Genomic DNA, 23,424 nt, shown 5'->3' with positions numbered 1-23,424 from the left:
CTCCTGACCTCGTGATCCGCCCGTCTCGGCCTCCCAAAGTGCTGGGATTACAGGCTTGAGCCACCGCGCCCGGCATGAATAGACATTTCTCAAAAGAAGATATTCCAGTGGCCAAGAAACATATGAAGAAATGGTCAGCATCACTAATCATTAAAGAAATGCAAATTAAAGCCACAATGAAATATCATTTTACTCCCACAAGAATGGCCATTGATAAAAATTCAAAAAAACCAATAGATGTTGGTGTGGATGTGGTGAAAATGGAACATTAATACCCTGCTGGTGGGGATGTGAATTAGTACAACCTCTTTGGAAAACAGTATGGAGATTCCTCAAAGAACTAAAAGTAGATCGACCATTCGATCCAGCAATCCCACTACTGGGTATCTACCCAAAGAAAAGGCAGCCATTATATGAAAAAGACACTTGTGGGCTGGGTGCAGTGGCTCGTGCCTGTAATCCCAACACTTTGGGAGGCCGAGGAGGGCAGATCACTCGAGGTCAGGAGTTCAAGACCAGCCTGGCCAACAAGGTGAAAGCCCATCTCTACTAAAAATACAAAAATTAGCTAGACATGGTGGTACATGCCTGTAGTCCCAGCTACTTGGGAGGCTGAGGCAGGAGAATCACTTGAACCTGTGAGTTGGAGGTTGCAGTGAGATTGCACCACTGCATTCCAGCTTGGATGACAGAGCGAGACTCTGCCTCAAATAAAATAAAATAAAATAAAAAAGACACACGCCCATATACGTTTATAGCAGCACAATTCACAATTGAAAGATATGGAAGCCACCTAAGTGCCCATTGACCAATGAGTGGATAAAGAATATGTGGTATATAAACACCATGGAATATGACTCAGCCATAAAAAAGAGTAAAATAAAGTCTTGCAGCAACTTGGATGGAGGCCATCATTCTAAGTGAAGTAACTTAGGAATGTAAAACCAAAAACCATATGTTCTCACTTATAAGTGGGAGCTAAGCCATGGGTATGCAAAGGCATACGGAGTGGCATAATGGACTTCAGAGATTCAGAAAGGGAAGGGCAGGGAGGTGGGGACAAAAAACTACACATTGGGGACAGGTGTGGTGGCTCATGCCTGTAATCCCGGCACTTTAGGAGGCCGAGGCGGGCAGATTACTTGAGCTCAGAAGTTTGAGACCAGTCTGACCAACACGGCAAAACCCCATCTCTACTAAAATTATAAAAATTAGCCAGGCATGGTGGTGTGTGCCTGTGGTCCCACCTACTTGGGAGGCTGAGGCAGGAGAAGCACTTGAACCCAAGATACAGAGGTTGCAGTGAGATGAGATCCCTCTACTGCACTCCAGCCTGGGCAACAGAGCAAGACTGTCTCAAAAAATAAAACCAAAAAACTACATATTGAGTGCAACATACTCTAAAATATACACTGATGGGTGGACTACAATCTCAGAATTTATTACTACATAATTCATCATGTAACAGAAACCACTTGTACCCCCAAAAGCTATTGAAGTAAAAATTCAAAAAAACAAAAAAACTTAATATTTTAAAATATTATTACCTAATAGTAGCAGAGTTAATCCCTATAATTAAAATATTTGTACATGTTATAAATTTTTACTTGAGATCAAATCAAAATTCAATTTTTCCACATGTGCTGAAAATGTGATAGAAAGCTGAGTCTGGATACATGTCGGTTAGGTCAAGCTTCTGCTTTATCTTTTTCAGATTTCTGAATAGTCAGTAAATTTTGTCTGCTTTTTTTTCTTTTTCTTTTTTTCTTTCTTTCTTTCTTTTTTTTTTTTTTTTTTTTTTTTTTTTTTTTTTTTTTTTTTTTTTTTTTTTTTTTTTTTTTTTTGAGACACAGTCTCGACACAGCCTAGTGCATAGTGATGCAATCTCAGCTCACTGCAACCCCTGCCTCCCAGGTTCAAGCAATTCTCCTGCCTCAGCCACCCGACTAACTGGGACTCCAGGTATGCACCACCACGCCCGGTTAATTTTTGTATTTTTAGTAGAAATGGGGTCTCACCATGTTGGCCAGGCTGGTCTCAGACTCCTAAACTCAAGTGATTCACCCACCTCAGCCTCCCAAAGTGCTGGGATTACAGGTGTGAGCCACTGTATCCCGGCCTCAAGTGATCCACCCGCCTTGACCTCCCAAGTGTTGGGATTATGGGTGTCAGCCACTGCATCCAGTCAGATTGCTAATGTTTACTGAGTGCCTTTATCTGCAAGGCACTGTCCTATGTGCTTTTGATGAATTAATTCATTTATCATAACTACTATTATTATCACCCACATGGGATAGAGGCAGAAACTGAGGCACAGAGAGGTTAGGTAACTTTTCAGAGGTCACAAAGCTCACATGTACCAGAGCAACATTCCTTCCAAGGGGGTCTGTACGCTCATCTACTCTGTGGTCATCCTGGCTGCCCAGTTACGTGAAAATAAATGTCAGGAAATGCAGTTGCTAGAACAATTACATACAGGTCTCTCCTCTACCATGAGTAGAAAAAGTACTGTGAATCTCCTTGCATAAAATATCTCTAGGCTTTGACCTTGCTGTTCCCCAAATACTCACCAAAAATAAGGCGTCCAGTGTTTTTAACACCTGCAACAGTCCTTCTCCATAAATCTAAGAAAATAGCAATAAAATTCAAACATTCTCCATCATGTGACTGTCATGCTTGATATTCAAAGCACCAGCAGACTGGTATAAAGCACTGCAGGGATCTGTAGCAGGAAGAAAGATTATTCTTCCATTCCATAAATATTTACGAAGCAATGAGTGGGCACCCAGCACTCTTTTGGCTGCTGGAATAGAGCAGTAAACAAGACAGATTTGTCCTCACGAACGTTCTATGGGTGGAGCCAGCCAGACACGGTAGACTGGCTACTACTCCAAGGCCCATTTCAAGCTCCCTTCCATGCCAACATTTCTCAGCCCACAGGCAGGAAGGGCAAATATTTCCCAGCCTCCCTTGCAGCTAGGGGAAGGTCAAGCTCTGGCCCATGCACATTGCTGGGGACACTTCTAGAAAGTCCTTGCTCTCCTACTACGAAAGAGCAGGACAGCAAACATGTTGGATTAGAGGCATTGCTGGCATACCCCTCCCATGTGGAAGGACAAAACACTGTGTAGAGAATCACACTGTGAACTTTTTTTTTTCAAGAAGTGATTCAGGAATTGGACAGGAAATCTGAAGGAATCCACCGTCCCTTTGAAGGAACTGACGGGCTGCAGCCTATACTGTGACTCAAGTGAAGAGCTGAGAGTCCCCAGGGTGTGAGATGGGGAAAGGCTGCAGGATACACGCCCCCACTTTCAGGGAGACTGAAAGTCCAATCTCTGGGGCAAGGCCTTAACCCTACTCAGTGCAGGATATGACTTGGGGAGGTTCATGGAATATAAGTAGGAGCTGCAGGAAGAACCCTGCATGCACTCCCAGATCCCAGTATGGACCCAGGGAAGCCATTCCTTACTGTTCCTCACAGGGCACCCTGCAGTGGTCAGCCAAAAAGTTCAGGGGGTGGTGGCAGGTTGAAAGAAGCCTGCAACTGGGTTTCATGTGATAACTGTGGGTTCAGATGAACTTCCTTGGCCAGGGCTGGGATTGGGGCATGGGGTAAGCGAAAAGCAAGCTGCAGTCACGTGTATACAGGACCCTGGCACATGGCTGGGTGGGATAGATGGGGAGGGGCATGGCCTGAAAGCAGTGGTTGCTATCTCTGCAGGGAAAGCTTATGACTTGGAAGCATTTGCAAGTTCTGAGCGCAGGCTGCCTGAAACTTAGCTCGCCGCTGCCAGTGGAACAGGGTGGGAGGAGATCTGCCTTGCCAAGTGTGTGGGATCTGTGTGGGGCTTACTGCCACCTGCCACTCCCCACTCCCTGCAGAAACTCTTCTGTGCAGCAGAGGCAGAAACACTCCTCTCTGAATTATCAGCACACTGGCCTGGAAACCAACCCCACCCCGGATATCCAACAGGGATTGCTGCTTGCCCCGCACAGGGAGAGTTAGAGCACAAAACTGCCTGACCCAGCCCACACCTGGCTTTGCCCTGCCACCCATCCTGGTGGCTTAATACAAAGGATAGAAATTTTTGGGAACTCTATGACTCTGCCCATTGCCTGAGAAACAAGAGTAGCCACGCTGGGCAACATAGGGCAAGCGAACATCTCACTGCTACTCCTGCAGCTGGTGCTCCACCTGCTGGGTGGAGGCCAACCAACACAGTTCATGACAGCATCTCCTGGCAGGATAACACTGCCCCCAGGAAGGAGAAAATGGCTGTATGTCCTTAGCTGTCACCACTGCGTGCACCACTCTGGCTAACCAGGAGGTCCTGAGTCTGTCCACGTGATCCGTTCCTGTAACTAGCATACAAGGAAGCCAAAATACTAAGGCTACCTATAACACGAATCTCACAGAGCCTGTGTCTCTCTCCCGCCACCCCCATTAGAGCTGGTGCTGCTACCCACTGCTGGGAGTCTCGAGGACAGGTGACATTACCGGATTCCTTGCAGACATTCCCCAGAACCAGCCTGAAGTGTGGCAGCTTCACTGGGTGGCTAGACCCAGAGGAACAACACTCACTGTAGTCTGGTGCCCAGTGACTCCTATCCTACGGGAGTGGGGAGTGCACCATATCAAGGGAACACCCCATGGGACAAAAGAGTCTGGACAGCAGGCCTTGAAAATCAGATCTTTCTGCTGGTGGGAAGTTTCTTTCAGCAGGGGCACAGTTTCAGTGCTGGGCTCAGCAGGGAAAGCCCACAGCTCTAACTCAACCATCAGACAGCCCTGGTGTGAGTGAAGGGTCTTGGAGAAGGGGATGTCTTTCTCCTCTCTTCCATCGCCACAGGCACAGCTGGGGCTTCTCCCATGGGAGCTCAGCGTGGGTGCAACTGTAGACAGTCTTTCTGGAACACATCAGGGTGACGGCATCCCCGCAGGAGGAGCACCCTCCAGGTTTAGGCTTGCACAAGAGACAGATCCACAATTCCTCTCTACTTGGAACATCAACATTCCTACAGATGAAAAGAGGTGCCTGTCTGATCTGAATAGCTGGAGCACTGGATCACGAGTGTGTCTGAGAGGTGGATGGCTTTCCGGCTGACCTGGCAGGGGAGCTGAAGTGGCTCCAACCCTTCCACCTGATAAGACCTCGATGCACAGCCAGGTTCAGTGGCTTACGCCTGTGATCCCAGCATTTTGGGAGGCCAAGTTGGGCAGATCACCTGAGGTCGGGAGTTCGAGACCAGCCTGACCAACATGGAGAAACCCCGTCTCTACTAAAAATACAAAATTAGCTGGGCGTGGTGGCAAGTGCCTGTAATCCCAGCTACTCGGGAGGCTGAGATAGGAGAATCGCTTGAACCCGTGAGGCAGAGGTTGCGGGGCGAGCTGAGATCATGCCATTGCACTCCAGCCTGGGCAACAAGAGCCAAGCTCTGTCTCAAAAAAAAAAAAAAAATCTCAGTGCAACTCACTGAGAGGTCCTCCAGTCACCTCTGTCAAGGCTGGGACCTTTGCTCACCATTGGGTGTTGCATTTACTCACATGCTTTAGCCACAATCACTTCCTATGCAGGCACACCTCCCCTACAGACCTGAAACCTGAACCATCACACCAGCCAATAAAATACTGGGGAAAAAAATTGCATGCCATGTGGGGAATGAGTTAAGCTTCAAGAGACTTCTACCATTCCCACCCTGTAGGCAACAGTGAACTTGCTCACACAGTGAGCACGTTGCTTCTACAACTAGCATATGAGAGAGCCATCACACAAAGACTCCCTATATCCAAGGAACTCTTCCAGTCTTCACCCCTGAAAGCACTAAGGACCAAATTAGGCTATAATTAGCTAGGGACATTAAAGTCACATCCTTAAGCGGAAAAAAGAAAAAAAAAAAGTCAAATCAAACATAAATTCAAGAATAATTAAAAGAAATCGTCTACTCAAATGAGAAGGAACCAGAAAAGTAACTTTGGTAATATGATAAAACATGGTTCTACAGCACACCCCCAAAAGATCACACTACCTCTCCAGCAACAGATCCAAATCAAGATGAAATCTTTGAAATACCAGAAAAAGAGTTCAAATGGGCACCAAATGAATCATACGTGTAACGTTCTTAGGACAATGGCTGGCCTCAAGCAAGTGTGCAGTCCACATTATCATTAGGGATTCACGACGAAGTAGGATGCTTACCTCTCGGGCTCAGAAGATTCCTTAACTGGTCTGCAAAAGAGTAGAAGCAGGGGGAATGTTTAGCTGTACAACAAAGTCCCTAGTTATAACATAAAAAGTACAGATGACCTGCAGGGATATTTCATTAATAGAAATGGCAGCCATGGGTTCCAATGGCAGCCAATGCCTCTCGAGAGCCAATTTTGCACCTCTCTTCCAACTCTGTGCTCAGTGACCTCATGTCGGTAGCTTGAAGTATGGCCATGGTGGGAACATTTCCACCACAGGAATTGGCAAACACTACATATCAGGAGTTTTGTTTTTGTTTTTTAGAGAGAAAGCTTAGCAGATCCACTGGAGAAGTAACACTCAGACCCATCTCACACCTTTAGTTAGCCATTTGGAGGTTGGAGATAGATAGATTCCCTTTTTCAGTTTGTTTTTAACCAAGTTATGGTGAACACCAACGTCAAAGAACAACATCAGCCCAGGCACGGTGGTTTACACCTGTAATCCCAGTATTTTGGGAGGCTGAGGCGGTGGATCACTTGAGGTCAGGAGTTCAAGATCAGCCTGGCCAACATGGTGAAACCCTGTCTCTACCAATAATACAAAAATTAGCTGGGCATGGTGGCACGCACCTGTAGTCCCAGCTACTCAGGAGGAGAGTCGCTTGAGCCTGGGAGGTGGAGGTTGCAGTGAGCCGAGATCACACCACTGCACTCCAACCCGGGCAACAGAGCAAAACTCTGTCTCAAAAAAACAAACAAACTAAAAAGTCAAAGTATAAGAACTAGTACAGTGCCTGGCATACGGGAGGTCCCATGAATATGCATTAAATGAATGGTGAGTTGTTCAGGGTGTGAACTCAATAATGATCCTAAAAATACGATTAACATAAAATGAAATACTCCCATGTGTCAGGCTTTGCTCTAAGCATTTTACATACATGAGGTCATTTAAACCCCACATCAAATATACGGGACTGGGACTGTGTACTCTTGTCTCCATTTTAGGAAGGCGAAATTGGGTCACAGAGAATTTAAGCAGCTTTCCAGAGTCAGCAATGCAGGAGAAGCAGAGCCGGGATGTGGATCCAGGCAGACAGGCTTTGGATTTGAACCACCACACTATTCCCCTAGAGATCCACCACCCAATTCTCCTATAGAATCCTGCATCTACGCTCCCTGACCAGCAGTGTGGGTGAGTCACGCATCCTTCCCATGACTTGGTGGATCTTCACAAAATGGAAGGGACAAAAGCATCTGCCTCTTAGGGTACTGCCTCTTAGGTACTGTTAAATGAGGGGCTGGGCTCGGTGGCTCATGCCTGTAATCCCAGCACTTTGGGAGGCCGAGGTGGGCGGATCACGAGGTCAGGAGATTGAGACCATCCTGGCTAACACGGTGAAACCCTGTCTCTACTAAAAATACAAAAAATTAGCTAGGCGTGGTGGCGGGCACCTGTAGTCTTAGCTACTCAGGAGACTGAGGCAGGACAATGGCGTGAACTCGGGAGGCAGAGCTTGCAGTGAGCCAAGATAGTGCCACTGCAGTCCGGCCTGGGCAGAAGAGAGAGACTCCGTCTCAGAAAAAAAAAAAAAAAAAGTTAAATGAGGGACCAGGTAATGATTGCTAATGTTTACTGAGTGCCATTATCTATCAGGCACTGTCCTATGAGCTTTCAATGAATTAACTCATCAAATATTCACAACTACTATGATTATTATTATTATTGAGATGGAGTCTGGCTCTGTCGCCCAGGCTGGAGTGCAGTGGCGCGATCTCCACTCACTGCAAGCTCCGCCTCCCAGGTTCACGCCATTCTCCTGCCTCAGCCTCCCATGTAGCTGGGACTACAGGCGCCTGCCACCACACCCAGCTAATTTTTGTATTTTTAGTAGAGACGGGGTTTCACCGTGTTAGCCAGGGTGGTCTCAATCTCCTGACCTCGTGATCCGCCTGTCTCGGCCTCCCAAAGTACTGGGATTACAGGCGTGAGCCACCGCGCCTGGCCCATAACTACTATTATTATCACCCACATGGCACAGAGGCAGAAACTGAGGCACAGAGAGGTTAAGTAACTTTTCAGAGGTCACAAAGCTCACATGTACCAGAGCAACATTCCTTCCAAGGGAGTCTGTACTCTCATCCACTCTGTGGTCATCCTGGCTGCCCAATTATATGAGAATAAATGTCAGGAAATGCATTTGCTAGAACAATTACATACAGGTCTCTCTTCTGCCATGAGTAGGAAAAGTACTGTGAATCTCCTTGCACAAAATATCTCTAGGCTTTGACCTTTCTGTTCCCCAAATACTCACCAAAAATATAATTCCTATTGACTTCAGTGTTACCAAGAGCACTTCCCCATAAACCTGCCAAGAAAATAGCAAAAAGTTCAAACATTCTCCATCACGTGACTGTCATGCTTGATATTCAAAGCACCAGCAGACTGGTATAAAGCACTGCAGGGATCTGCAGCAGGAAGAAAGATCATTCTTCCATTCCATAAATACGTATGAAGCAATTAGTGGGCACCCGGCACTCTTCTGGCTGCTGGAATAGAGCAATAAACAAAACAGATAAGGTCCTTGTCCTCGTGAACCTTCTATGGGCAGAGCCAGCCAGGCGCTGTAGACTGGCTACCCCAAGGCCATTTCAAGCTTCCTTCCATGCCAACCCTTTTCAGTATACAGGCAGGAAGGGCAAATATTTCCCAGCTTCCCTTGCAGCTAGGGGGAGGTCAAGCTGTGGTCCATGCACATTGCTGGGGGGACTTCTGCAAAGTGCTTGTTGTCCTTCTCAGAAGGAGCAGGCCAGATGTGGTGGCATGCAACTCTAGTCTCAGCTACTTGGGAGGCTGAGGCAGGAAGATCGCTTGAGGCCAGGAGTTCGAGACCTGTATTGGGCTATGATCGTGCTTCTGCACTGCAGCCTGAGTGACAGAGAGAGACCCTGACTTTAAAAAAAAAAAAAAAGTTGCAGCTTCATTGGATGCAGCAGCCATCCTGTAGTGTGGAGGAGTTCAGCATGAGGGTGACTGTTAATATGCTAAGGATGGAGGAGCAGAAACCCAGAATAAACCTGGGTCCTTCTGCTTAATGTTCCACAGCTAAACCAATGCCACCAGCCACCTATCTTTGCATTATTTATGTATTTATTTTGAGATGGGGTCTTGCTCTATGGCCCAGGCTGGAGTGCAGTGATGTGATCTCGGTTCAATGCAACCTCTGCCTCCCAGATTCAAGTGATTCACCTGCTTCAGTCTCCCGAGTAACTGGGATTACAGGCATGGCCCCCACGCCCTGCTAATTTTTGTGCTTTCTTAGTAGAGATGGGGTTTCACCATGTTGGCCCAGCTGGTCTCAAACTCCTGACCTCAAGTGATCTGCCTGCCTCAGTCTCCCATAGTGCTGGGATTTCAGGTGTTAGTCACAATGCCCGGCCTGTCTTTTTCTTTTGTAAGAAAATTAAACCCACATTTCCTCAGGGCACTGTGGTTGGTTAGTGACTTTTAGCCAAACACATTTGTATAGATACAGGAAGACATAAAAAATGAATAATCAGCCAGGGCCAGGCACGTTGGCTCACACCTGTAATGCCAGCATTTTGGGAGACTAAGGTGGGTGGATGAATTGAAGTTAGGAGTTTAAAATCAGCCTGGCCAACATGGTGAATCCCTATCTCTACTAAAAATACAAAAATTAGCTGGGCCTGGTGGTGTGCACCTATAGTCCCAGCTACTCGGGAGGCTGAGGCAGGAGAATCACTTGAACCCGGGAGGTTGCAGTGAGCAGAGATTGCACCACTGCACTCCAGCCTGGGCGACAGAGTGAGACTCCATCTCAAAAAAAAAAAAAAAAAAAAAAGAAGGAGAAGAAAACTCAAAGACACTATAGACACACCCATTGGGTAGGCTGGTATCCGAAAAACCCCAGAAAACAGTAAGTGTTGATGAGGACATGGAGAAATTGGAACCCTGGTGCACCATTGGGCAGAACATAAAATGGTACAGCCACTGTGGAAAACGGTATGGTTGTTCCTCAAAAAAAATTTTTTTTTTTTTTTTTTTTGAGATGGCCCAGGCTGGAGTACAATGGCATGATCTTGGCTCACTGCAACCTCCACCTCCCAGGATCAAGCAATTCTCCTGCCTCAGCCTCCCGAGTAGCTGGAATTATAGGCAGGTGTCACCACACCCGGCTAATTTTGTATTTTTAGTAGAGGTGGGGTTTCACCATGTTGGTCAGGCTGGTCTCAAACTCTCGACTTCAGGTGATCCTCCTGCCTCGGCCTCCCAAAGTGCTGGGATTACAGGCATGAGCCACCAAGCCCGGCCTCAAAATTTTAAAAATAGAATTACCACATACATGATCCAGCAACTCTACCTCTGAGTATGTACCCAAAAGAATTGAAAGCAAGGTCTCAAAAAGCTATTCATAGACCCATGTGCATGGCAGCTTCCTTCACAACAGCCAAAAGATGAAAGCAATCCACGTGTCCATTGATGGATGAATTGATAAGCAAAATGTGGTATATTCGTACAATGGAATATGATTCATCTATAAAAAGGAAGGAATTCGAACACATGGTACAATATGGATGAACTTCAAAGTCATTTTCCTCAGTGAAATCAGACGGACACAAAAAGACAAACAGTGCATGATTCCATTTACATGTCATACTCAGAGTAGTCAAACTCATAGGCAGAAGGTAGTATTGTGGTTGTCAGGGGCTAAGGGAGGGGGTGACAGGGAGTTAGTGTTTAATGGGCATAGAGTTCCAGTTTTACAAGATGAAAAGGGTTATGGAGATGGATGGCGGTGATGGTTGCACAACATTATGAATGTATTGTATTTATACCACTGTACTCGACCCTTTAAAATCGTTAAAATGGCAAAATTTATGCTATGTGTATTTTGTAATAATAAATAAAAAGCACCCAGGTGTGTGAGGGGGGGATAAGAGACATGTACAGAACCACTTCAGTAGGTGATACATACACCCGAGGAAATAATAATGTTATAAGGAGCACCTGGGAGTGACAATTTCAGAATATCAGATGCCCAAGACCAGATTTAGCAAAGAGATGGCGGGGATAGGAGACAGGAGCCAGGCTTGGCAATATGAAGGACCCCTTCTGTTCAGACCAGAGAAAGGGGGAAGATCCCCTTCATCTTACCTCATTCCTCTCCCTGAGAACACCCCTCCATCTACCAGGTTGCCAGAGCTGGAACCTTTTTTTTTTTTTTTTGAGACGGAGTCTTGCTCTGCCGCCCAGGCTGGAGTGCAATGGCCGGATCTCAGCTCACTGCAAGCCCCGCCTCCTGGGTTTACGCCATTCTCCTGCCTCAGCCTCCTGAGTAGCTGGGACTACAGGCGCCCGCCACGTCGCCCAGCTAGTTTTTTTGTATTTTTTAGTAGAGACGGGGGTTCACCGTGTTAGCCAGGATGGTCTCGATCTCCTGACCTCGTGATCCGCCCGTCTCGGCCTCCCAAAGTGCTGGGATTACAGGCTTGAGCCACCGCACCCGGCCCAGAGCTGGAACCTTTAATGTCATCTCTGATTCTCCTTACTCTCCACATCCAATCCAGGTATAATTCTTCTTCATCCATCTCCAGCTTTCCAGAGTCCAGCCACTTCCCTCCCATATCCACTCTGGTACCCAACCTTAAACTGCCATTATCTGTCACCAGGACCATTAGCTTCTCAACTGCTCCCAAACTCTAAGTTTGCATACCCACCCCCAATCCATGCTGAGAGAGAGAGAGATCGATCTTTTCCAATATCAACTGAATCAAGTCACCACCCTAATCAAACTGCCTCCCTGGCTCTCCCATCACACTTGGAATGCAAACTAAACTTCATCTGTGTCCCTCAGGGTCCCATATGATCTGGACCTTGCCTACCTCTCCAGCCCTCTCTCCCAGCCTCATTCAGGAGGCTCCAACCTCACTGGTCTTCTCATTGGTTCTAGGGTAAGACAAGCATGGTCCTGGCTTAGGGTCTGATATGGTTAAGTTTTATGTTCCCACCCAAATCTCTCGAGTTGTAATCCCCAGGTGTTGAGGGAGGGACTTTGTGGGAGGTAATTGGATCACGGGGGCAGTTCCCCCCATGCTGTACTCATGATAGTGAGTGAGTTCTCATGAGATCTGACGGTTTTATAAGTGTCAGGTAGTTTTTCTTTGGCTTGCTCTTCTCTCTTCTGCCACCATGTGAAGAAGGTTCTTGCTTCCCCTTTGCCTTCTGCCATGATTGTAAGTTTTCTGAGGACTCCCCAGCCATGTGAAATTGTGAGTCAATTAAACCTTCTTTGTCTACAAATTACCCAGTCTCGGGTAGTATCTTTATAGCAGTATGAAAATGGACTAATACAGGGTCTCCGTATTTGCTCTTCCCTCTGTCCATGTGCTTTTCCCCTAAGATATCTGCATGGCTTGTTTTCATCAGGTCCACACTCAAAGGCCATCTCCTTTCAGAAGCTTGACCACCAATTAAAAATAATTCTGTGGTCACTCTCCAGCCCCTTATCATGAATTATTTTTCAAGATAGCATTTACTATGATCTGACATTATAATATATATTTATTTTTGTGTGTGTTCATTCATCATCTCCTTCCCTGGAGTGCAAACTTCATTACGGAATGAGCCTTCACTGTTCTGCTCATGACTGAATCCCCTGCATTTAAAATAGTATCAAGGTCCCAGCATGTCTCAAAAGTGTATGCTAAAATCATGGCAATTCAACCATCCTTGAATTACTACCATGTGCTGGGCACTGGGCTGAGTGCTTTATTTGTGGATTATACCTAACTCTCACACCCACATTTTGAGATAAGTACTTTCCCTATGAGAAAACCGAGGCTCAGGTAACATAAATGACTTTCTCAAGCTGGCATTATTTGTCCCGTGTAAGGGAGCTGTCTGCATAGCAGGGTAATGCCTTCAGATCCTGAGTTCTGAGAAGATTATGAAGCCACAACTAAAAGTGATACCAGTGTGTAAGCTACAGTCAAGGACATTTAACCAAGTTCTGATTTTACTCACTATCACTGTTTTGATTGTTTTTGGTTTTTGTTGTAATTTTTTTCTGAAAATACCCTGTTTTAAAAAAATTGTATGCCCCTTGCTTTGCTGGTGCCCAAAACACATTCTAGTTTTTTGTTGTTGTTGTGTGTTTGTTTTCAGATAGGATCTTTCTCTGTCATCCAGGCTGGAGGGCAGTGGTGGATCATAACTCACTGCAGCCTTGAACTCCCAGGCTGAAGTGATCCTTCCACTGCCTCAGCCTCCTGAGTAGCTGGGACCCATAAGCACATGTCAACATGCCTGGCTAATTTTTAAGTTTTTGTAGAGACACAGTGTTGCTATGTTGCCCAGGTTGGTCTCAAACTCCCAGTCTCAAGGGATCCTCCCATATCAGCCTCCCAAAGCACCATGTCATCCCAAACACATTCTGAATCTGCTTATTGGAAGCCACAGCGCTGGACTTGAGCCCCTCTATTAAGCTCTCTCTCCTGGATTGTGTGATAGGATATCATGTATCTGACACATTAAGGAGGCCTTTGAGAGACACTGAAGACTCAGCAGGAGGAACACACCATTCCTCTTTCTGGAAGCATACCAAGTCCTTTTCTTTCCCCCCAGAAATGTAAGAGCTGGGCAAAGCCAGACCCTCTTACCTCTCCTCTACTTCCCACCCCCATTTAATCCCCTCTGACCCTAGCACTGACCTCTCAGGAAAGACAGGTCTCTCTCAGGGTGAGTTCTGACCAGTCTTCCCTTCTTGAATTTGCTTCCGAAGTGGGTTATGGAAACATAGGCCCCCAGTGCAGGGAAGCCAGCATGGTGAGGGGTGAACTCGAACCAGGTCTCTGCAGAGGAAATACAAGGGCAAGTGAGTCCCAGCACAGAACTTGGAACATAGCAGATGTGCAGGGAAAAAAAAAAAAAAAAAAATCTATTAATGAGGAATTACAACCATGCCAGGAGAATGTTAGAGATGGACTGTGTGGTGCCAGAAACCACTGGGGATCTCATCCTCAGACCTGAGTCTTTACGCTGCTGGTGGCAGCTCATAACTTCCACAGCAGCCTGTTTCCAGTATTTTCCAGAGCTTGAACCCTCAGCCCTGCCTCTCTCTTCCGTCTCATTGTGGCTACAACTCTATGGAACCCTGGAGTACAGAGGAAGAGTGTAGTCACGTGATTGCATGGAGGTTTGTCTGTGGGCACAAATCTAATGCATGATTCCAATGTGAGTCATTAGAATATTCCAGGAAAGAAAATGACATGATCAGATTTTCATCCTGGAAACTTCCATTAGGTAGCCAGGGAAGGAGGTGGACAGCTTGGGATGGGCGGGCCAGTGAGGAACTAATTACAAGAGTCTCCCAGGAGACTGGGAGACCTGGTCTGGGGGTGATGTAGAAGAGCACAAAGGATGAAAATGAGGAGGGGGTGATTTCTAGGTCTGGGAAGGACTGAATTTGTGGGGCTTATGGAATGGATGGAGTCAGCTCTATCTGCTCTGGTGAGAAAACAGCATAAGGATCCACACTGAGGAGAGATAAAACATTCACAGCCAGGCACGGTGGCTCACACCTGTAATCCCAGCACTGTGGGAGGCCCAGGCGGGTGGATCACCTAAGGTCAGGAGTTTGAAACCAGCCTGACTAACATGGTGAGACCCCGTGTCTACTAAAAATACAAAACTTAGCCAGGTGTGGTGGTGCACGCCTACATTCCCAGCTACTTGGGAGACTGAGGCAGGAGAATCACTTGAACCCAGAAGGCAGAGGTTGCTGTGAGCTGAGATCGTGCCACTACACTCCAGCCTGGGCAACAAGAGCAAAACTCTGTCTCAAACAAACAAACAAACACCATTCACACCGGGGGCTTCCAAGCCTTGAGATGCTGGGAGATGTCCAACCACTGGTAACTGGTAACATTGCCTGATATATCGTGAGAAGCCAGGACACAGTTGCTGAACAGGTAAGTGCATTTTATGCTTAGGAAATAGGGTAAGGAGGTGTGGATCTCGGGAGAGAGATGAGCTCAAAAGAGAAACTGGAATGACTGGAGAGCTGCCAGCATTTGGGTGACGATTGGACCTATGGAGAAGGAAGACATCTAAAAAGTGAGAGATGGCTGGGAGCCGTGGTTCACGCCTGTAATCCCAGCACTTTGGGAGTCTCTTTGGGATCCACTTTGGGATCCACTTTGGTGGATCACCTGAGGTCAGGAGTTCGAGACCAGCCTGACCAACATGGAGAAACTAAAAATACAAAATTAACTGGGCGTGGTGGCACATGCCTATAGTCCCAGCTACTAGGGAGGCTGAGCCAGGAGAATCGCTTGAACCCGGGAGGCGGAGGTTGCGGTGAGCCGAGATCGTGCCATTGCACTCCAGCCTGGACAACAAGAAAGAAACTCCGTCTCAAACAAAACAAAACAAAAGTGAGAGACAGCCCTTCCCACCCACCCCGCCATCCTTCAAACATCCCTTATTACAGTGTTCTTTCCTTTTTTTCTTTTTTCCTTCCTGTCCTCTCTTTACTTTTTCTTGGGGGGGGACAGGGTCTCACTTTGTCGCCCAGGCTGTAGTGCAATGGTGCAATCACAGCTCACTGAAGCCTTGAATTCCGGATCTCTAGTGATTCTCCTGCCTCAGTCTCCTGACTAGATTCTTCAGGTTCCTGCCCCCATGCTTGACTATTTTATTGTGTTTTTTGTTTTGTTTTGTTTTGCTATTTAATGTTGCTGTTGTTTTGAGATGGGGTCTCACTATGTTGCCCAGGGTGGTCTCCAACTCCTAGTTTCAAGCAGTCCTCCCACCTCAGCCTCCCAAAGCACTGGGATTACAGGTATGGCTGGGATTACCGGCGTGAGCCACCATGTTGACCTCTTAAAGGTTTTCTCGATCCATGCAAAGCAAGTGCGTGTCCTCTGGTCACTTCTGGGACTTCCCTCTTCTCTCTTCTAAGCTGAGCACCCTGTTTTCTGCAATCCTGAGCCCTTCCCTCTTCCTGGGCTCCCCAAGGGAAGGGCAGGGAAACACTCTTCCATTTCCCTCCATGCTGTTCTGTCCCTTACTACCTCTCCCTCCCTCTAAATGTTTGCTTACCCTGTGCTTTTGCCTCCTGCCAGGAGGGTTGCAGGTCGTTGTCAATGGCTGCAAATATCGGGTAGGGTAGTGTCCCTTCTTCCACAGGCTTCTTCATATTGGACAAATGGGACTCCGGCAGCTTTGGGAGAAGGTGCCAAGACAAAGTGTGAGGGAGCATATGGGTCCCACAGGGTGGAACCTCTGCATGTAGGCCAACTTTTTTTTTTAGAGGGGTCTCAGTCTGTCACCCAGGCTGGAGTGCAGTGGTACAATCATGGCCCACTGCAGCCTCAACCTCCTGGGCTCAAGCAATCCACCTGCCTCAACCTCCCAAGTAGCTGGGACTACAGATGCATGTCACCATGCCCAGTTAATTTATTTTTTGATAGAGACAGGCTCTTGCTATGTGGCCCAGGCTGGTCTCGAACTCATGGCTTCAAGCAATCCTCCCGCCTCGGCCACCTAAAGTGCCTGGATAGGCTAGGTGCAGTGGCTCATACCTATAAATCCCAGCACTTTGGGAGGCTGAGGTAGAAGGATCACTCGAGCCCAGGATTTGGAGACCACCCTGAGCAATGAAGCAAGACCCTGTCTCTACAAAAAACTAAAAAATAAAAGACAATTAGGCACAGTGGTGGGTGCCTATAGTCCCAGCTACTTGGGAGGCTGAGCTGGGAGGATTGCTTGAGCCCAGGAGGTCAAGGCTGCAGTGAGTATGACTGCACCACTGCACTCCAGCCTGGGTGACAGAGTGAACCCTGTCTCAAGAACAAAGAAAACAAACAAAACAACAACAAAAGCCCAAAGTGTTAGGATAGGCTGGATGCAGTGGCTCATACCCATAATCCCAGCACTTTGGGAGGCTGGGGTGGGAGGATCACTTGAACCCAGTAGTTGGAGGATTGCTTGAGCTCAGGAGTTTGAGACCAGCCTGGGCAATATAGTGAGACCCCTGTCGCTACAAAAAAAAAAAAAATTTAAAAATTAGCCAGGCATGGTGGTGCACGCCTGTTGCCCCAGCTTACTCAAAAGGCTGAGGCAAGAGGATTGCTTGAGCCCAGAAGGTCAAAGCTGCAGTGAGCCATGATCCCGCCACTGCACTCCAGCCTGGGTGACAGAGCAAGACCCTTTCTGAAAAATGAAATGAAATGAAATGAAATAAAATAGTGAATTCAAGACATCAAATGGCCAAGGAGGGATAGAGAGGAAAGTTGTCTTGGGTCTGAGACTTTCCCTATTTTTGCCTTATTCCATCATAATTCCTCATTGTTCTTCTTCCCTGGATGTCTGTGTATCTTTCTAGTAAATCATATCACTTTATTTTTTGCATAAATGAATAAGAGTCAGTTTCTGTCACTTGCAACCAGTTATCCTGATATACTTAAGTTTTGAGGTATCCATCGAAATGCCCAGATTTTGATGTCTTGAAAGTCCTGAAAGACTTAAAAGGTGGTGCCAGTCAGGATCTTTGGCAACCTCACGCCCTGAGACCCCTTGCTCCTACCCCCACCCCAGGTCCCCAGTGGGGAATGACTTACTTCTCTGGTTTGCTTGGAGATAACCAGGTAGGCCCAGAAGTCGGTCAGAGAGTAATTCTCAGACCTCGCTGCTTGGATGGTTTTCTGTAGGCTCTTAGCCAAGTCCCACTCCTGTCGGTTAAATTGATGTCTCAGGTCAGCCTCGACAGCTTCCATGTCACCATCACTGGTGTAGAGAGAAGATATCGCCCTGGAGGACAGAGGAAGAGAGTGAGTTCGGCATCGTATGTGTGGAGGATGAAGACTGGGGAAGGATGCGTGGGAGGAGGTCCTTCACAGGAACACCAGCCTCACGGAGAGGGCGACATGCAAAGGAAATGGAAGATTTACATTAAATAAATATAACTGCAGAACGATCAAGTTCAAAGGAGGAGGCTCAAAATCATCTGGGACAATCCTTCTACTTCACAGGCAGGAAAATGAGAGCATGATAGGAGAAAGGCCTCATCAGAGTCAAATTTTTTTTTTTTTTTTTTTTGAGACGGAGTCTCGCTCTGTCACCCAGGCTGGAGTGCAGTGGTACAATCTCGGCTCACTGCAAGCTCCGCCTCCCGGGTTCAGGCCGTTCTCCTGCCTCAGCCTCCTGAGTAGCTGGGACTACAGGCGCCCGCCCCCGCGCCCAGCTAATTTTTTGTATTTTTTAGTAGAGACGGGGTTTCACTGTGTTAGCCAGGACGGTCTCGATCTCCTGACCTCATGATCCGCCCACCTCGACCTCCCAAAGTGCTGGGATTACAGGTGTGAGCCACCAGCGCCCAGTCCAGAGTCAAGTGTTTTTTGCAGTCAGCATTTGTTAAAGGTTTACATGTGACAGCAACAAACTGTCTTTAGTCTTTTATACCTATTAACTCACATAATCCTAGAAAATCAATGAAAGGGAGCAGGCGTGGTGGCTTATGCCTGTAATCCCAGCCCTTTGGGAGGCTGAGGCAGGAGGATTGCCTAAGGTCAGGAATTCAAGACCAGCCTGGTCAACATGGTGAAACCCCGTCTCCACTAAAAATACAAAAAATTAGCCAGGCGTGGTGGCATGCATGGTGGTGGGCACCTGTAGTGCCAGATACTCAGGAAACTCCGTCTCTACTAAAAACACAAAAATTAGCCAGGCATGGTGGCACACGCCTGTGGTCCCAGCTGCTCGGGAGGCTGAAGCAGAGGAGTCACTTGAACCTGAGAGGCCGAGGTTGCAGTGAGCCGAGATTGTGCCACTACACTCCAGCCTGGTGACAGAGCACAACTCCGTCTAAAAAAAAAAAAAAAAGACTTGATATTCATTTGTTCACTCAACAAATATATGTGTGTGTGTGTGTGTGTATATATATATATGTATGTATATATATATATATTTTTTTAATTTATAAAGAAAAGAGGTTTATTTAGCTCACAGTTCTACAGGCTGTACAAGAAAAAGCATGGTGCAAAAAGCTTCTACTCATGGCAGAAGGCAAGGGAGCTGGTGTGTCACATGGAGCCTATATATATATATATATAATTTTTTTTTTTTGAGACAGGTCTTGCTCTGTTGCCCAGGCTTGAGTGTGCAGTGGCATGATCTTGGCTCACTGCAGCCTCAAACCCCTGGGCTCAAATGATCCCCTCACCTCAGCCTCCCGAGTAGCTGGAACCACTCCTCACCAGGTGCATCACCACGCCCTGCTCATTTTTAAATTTATTTTCTGTAGAGACAGAGTCTCACTATGTTGCCCAGGCTGGTCTCAAGCTTGTGGCCTCAAGCAATCCTCCCACCTCAGCTTCCCAAAATACTGGGATTATAGGTGTGAGCCACTGTGCCCAGGCTCAATAAAAATTTTTGATGTTCTTAATAATGCTGCTTATTGGGTACTATCTACACTCACACCATCCAATGTATTAAACACACATCGTAGCTCTTGAGCCCTTGAAGTGTGGCTAGCGTGATTTTAAATGTTTATTTTATTTTAATTAGCTTAAATGTAAACACTGGTACTCCATTCAGTTACTGGGAAACTCTGAAGTATGTTTGGAACAAGCTGGGTATGAAAAGCTCTTTCCTTTAACATCTTTATTTTTCCAGCTCAGAACCCAGCTCCAGATCAAACTTTGAGCACAGAAAGGAAAACAAATCATGCCAGCCAGGTTCAACATTCATGCTTCTGCCCTGCCTATCTCACTCGAGCCTCTGCTGCTCTGCCCAGCCTTACCTCCTGCTCTGAAAATGTGCCAAGATCGATTAGTCATGTCTGCCCTGGGCTTGGAAACAAATATGCAGACATGAAGGTTTCATACCTGCCATCTGGGGCCTCCTGAATGAGACAGTCCTACACAAATTAATGCAATACTTTATCATGGAAGCTGAGAAGTTAAAAGGGCTGTATTCTATCCACCTGCAGTGTGAAAAGTGCACCTGAACCTGTAAATCCTCCTTTAAAGTCAGAAGGTAGTATTATTATGCTTTGTCCACAGCAGTTTTGTGTAGTAAAGAAAGATACTTGGTGTTTTTCCCTGCTTCCTGGTGCAGAGTTCCTAAAATCCTTGGAATTTTTTTTTTTTTTTTTTTTTTTTTTTTTTTTTTTTGTTTTTTTTTCTGATGCCAGGTCAGAGTTGGAATGCGCAGGCGCGATTTAGCTCACTGCAGCCTCTGTGGAATTCTTGCCAACTCTATAATTCACTTTTTTTTTTTTTTTTTTTTTTAGAATTTTTGGGTTTTTTTTTTCAGACAGGGTTTCTCTGTCACCCAGGATGGTGTGCAGTGTGTGACTGTAGCTCAGTGTAGCCTCAGCCTCCCAGGCTAAAGCAATCCTCCTGCCTCAGCTTCCTGAGTAGCTGGGACCATAGGCATGCACCACCACACCTGGCTAATTTTTTCACTTTTTGTAGAGATGGGGTCTAGCTATGTTGCCCAGCCTGGGTCTCAAACTCCTGAACTCAAGTGATCTTCCTGCCTCAGCCTCCCAAAGTGCTCAGATTACAGGCGTGAGCCACCACACCTGGCCCATCCTTTGTAATACACCAGCAAATGTAAGTAAAGTATGTTCCTGAGTTCTGTGAGCTATTCCAGTAAATTATTGAACATGAGGAGGAAGCTGCGGGAAACCCCAAACTATTGCCAGTCGGTCAGAAGTACCAGCGGCTAGGTAATTGCAACTCGTGTCTGAAGTGGGAGCAGTTTTTTGGGACTGAGCCCCTTTAACCTGTTGGAATCTGACCTGAACTCCGGGTAGACAGCGTCAGAATTGCCCAGCATTGTAAGACACCCAGCTAGTATCAGAGAGCTCAAGAAGCAGCGTTGGAAAAACCACACACATTTGGTGTCAGGAGGAAAACAATAATCCCATTTATGTGTCAGAAAGCAATCTGAAACACGAGTGACACTTACCAAGTGGATCCAGAGACCCCTGCGAGGTACGTGACAGCATCCAACAGGCCCTGTTCTTTCATCTCACTCAGGACCCCAAGGCAGGCAATGTGAGCCCGCAGTCCCCCGCCTGAGCCCAGCACAGCAACAACTGGGGCCTAGACATTGGGGAGAGAATCAATCAGAGGTTCAGAGCCTGAGGATGGAGGTGGGAACAAGAAGAAGGGTACCTGGGGCCAGGCACCGTGGCTCACGCCTGAAATCTCAGCACATTGGGAGGCCGAGGCGGGTGGATCACTTGAGGTCAGGAGTTCAAGACCAACCTGGCCAACATGGTAAAACCCCATCTCTACTAAAAATACAAAAATTAGCTGGGTGTGGTGGCACACACCTGTAATCCCAGCTGTTTAGTGGGCTGAGGCAGAAGAATAGCTTGAACCTGGGAGGTGGAGGTTGCAGTGAGCCAAGATCATGCCACCACACTCCAGCCTGGGTGACGGAGCGAGACCTTGTCTCAAAAAAAAAAAAAAGAAAAGAAAAGAAAAAGAAAAGAAAAAGGAAGGAGGAAGAGGAGGAGGAGGAGAAGGAGAAGGAGAAGGATAAGAAGAAGACCTAGGATCTCCCTTAGGCCGGGGCAATGTCTGTCCCATAGAAGTTCATATCCTTCTATTTCTGTCCCATAGAAGTTCATATCCTTCTATTTCTGTCCCATAGAAGTTTGTATCCTTCTATTTCCTCCCTTTGGTCCAGCTCTCCCTGGCTGAGATGGGCCCTGGACACTGGGCACAGAGGGGGCGATTCTGGGATCTCTGGGGCCACCCTCCTCCCCTCACTTACCTCATCGGCCTCAATATGTAGCTTCTTCAGAGCTTTCAGCACGTGAAGTCTTCGTCTCTCCACAGATGCCTTTTCTTCTTTCTGGAGCCCAGGAATTATGGAAACCTCAGAGCTTCCCAGGAGAAAACACAAAGAAGTCCCGAAAATTCACAGGGAAAAGGGATAAAACACAGAATTTGACCTAGAACTGGGCTGTCCAAGCAGGTAGCCACCAGTCCATGGGTACACGGTTTCCTTTTGGGGTGAGGAAAACATTCTGAAACTAGATAGAGATGATGGTTGTACAACATCGTAAATGCATTGAATGCCAGTCAGTTATTCACTTTTCAAAATGGTTAATTTTGGGGCCAGACACGGTGGCTCACACCTGTAATCCCAGCACTTTGGGAGGCCGAGGTGGGTGAATCACTTGAGCCCAGGAGCTCAAGACCAGCCTGACCAACACGGTGACCTTCCTTCTCTCCCTCCCTCCCTCCCTCCCTCCCTCCCTTCCTTCCTTCCTTCCTCCCTTCCCTCCCTCCTTCCCTCCCTCCTTTCTCTCTCTCTCTCTCTCTCTTTTGAGACAGAATCTTGCTCTGTTACCCAGGCTGGAGTGCAGTGGCGCAATCTCAGTTCACTGCAACCTCCACCTCCCCGGTTCAACGATAAGACAGGGTCTTGCTCTGTTGCCCACCACCAGTGCGGTGGTGCAATCATAGCTTACTGCAGCCTTGAGCACCGGGACTCAAGTGATCCTCATGTCTCAGCCTCCCAAGTAGCTTGGACTACAGGTGTGTACCACTATGCTTGGCTAATTTTTAAAAATATTTTCTTTTATTGTAGAGATAGGGTTTCACCATGTTGCCCAGGCTAGTCTCGAACTCTGGGGCTCAAGAGACCTTCTTGCCTCGGCCAACAAAAGTGCTGGGATTACAGGTGTGGGCCACCACGCCCAACCTTCAGCTCTTTCCATCTATCTCCACCAAGCGAGAGGAACGGTCGCAGCCCTCACCTCTTGACACTCACTATGCATTCCATTACACAAATGCTCTGCCTCCCTGCAGTGGTCAGCTCTGAGAGGACTTACCTTCCCATGGTGCACTGCGGTCAGAAAATTCTCAGTCCTTCTGCCAAAGAAATGGCTCTTCTTAGACCTGTGCCCACTGTTGGGCTTAGCAAAGACAGTGGGGTAGGGCTGGGACTGCCACGGGCTCACGGGTTCTTCTTGTGCACTGCCCAGACAAAACCAACGTGAACAGCAGGTGTTGCAGCAAAGAGAGAGAGTTTAATAATCTCAGGGGCAGCCAAGAGAGGAGAATGGGAGAAATATTTCAAGCGCATCTCTCTGAAAATTTGGAGGCTAGGGTTTTTCCTCTCTGTCTTTCTCTTTTTCTCCTCTCTCTCTCTCTCTAAAGTTTCCTTCTTGTTGCCCAGGCTGGAG

The 23,424-nt window shown here is 47.2% G+C and overlaps 1 protein-coding gene across 1 annotated transcript in view; it reads right to left on the bottom strand.

Annotated features, from left to right (window-relative positions):
• PLA2G4C (phospholipase A2, group IVC (cytosolic, calcium-independent)) overlaps positions 1-23,424 on the bottom strand; it is a 58,842-nt gene that overhangs the window by 30,122 nt on the left and 5,296 nt on the right. The window contains exons 3-11 of the mRNA XM_011946548.1: positions 23,071-23,110; positions 22,005-22,085; positions 21,189-21,325; positions 17,834-18,023; positions 16,314-16,434; positions 13,922-14,062; positions 8,506-8,559; positions 6,204-6,233; positions 2,571-2,624 (exon numbers count right to left, since the gene is read on the bottom strand). Coding sequence (XP_011801938.1) covers positions 2,571-2,624; positions 6,204-6,233; positions 8,506-8,559; positions 13,922-14,062; positions 16,314-16,434; positions 17,834-18,023; positions 21,189-21,325; positions 22,005-22,085; positions 23,071-23,110 — 848 coding nt within the window. The remainder of the gene's footprint in view (positions 1-2,570; positions 2,625-6,203; positions 6,234-8,505; positions 8,560-13,921; positions 14,063-16,313; positions 16,435-17,833; positions 18,024-21,188; positions 21,326-22,004; positions 22,086-23,070; positions 23,111-23,424) is intronic.

Source organism: Colobus angolensis, unplaced genomic scaffold (genome assembly GCF_000951035.1).
Source record: "Colobus angolensis palliatus isolate OR3802 unplaced genomic scaffold, Cang.pa_1.0 Scaffold25, whole genome shotgun sequence".
Classification (NCBI taxonomy): domain Eukaryota; kingdom Metazoa; phylum Chordata; class Mammalia; order Primates; family Cercopithecidae; genus Colobus; species Colobus angolensis.
This window is presented reverse-complemented; position numbering and strand designations above follow the sequence as displayed.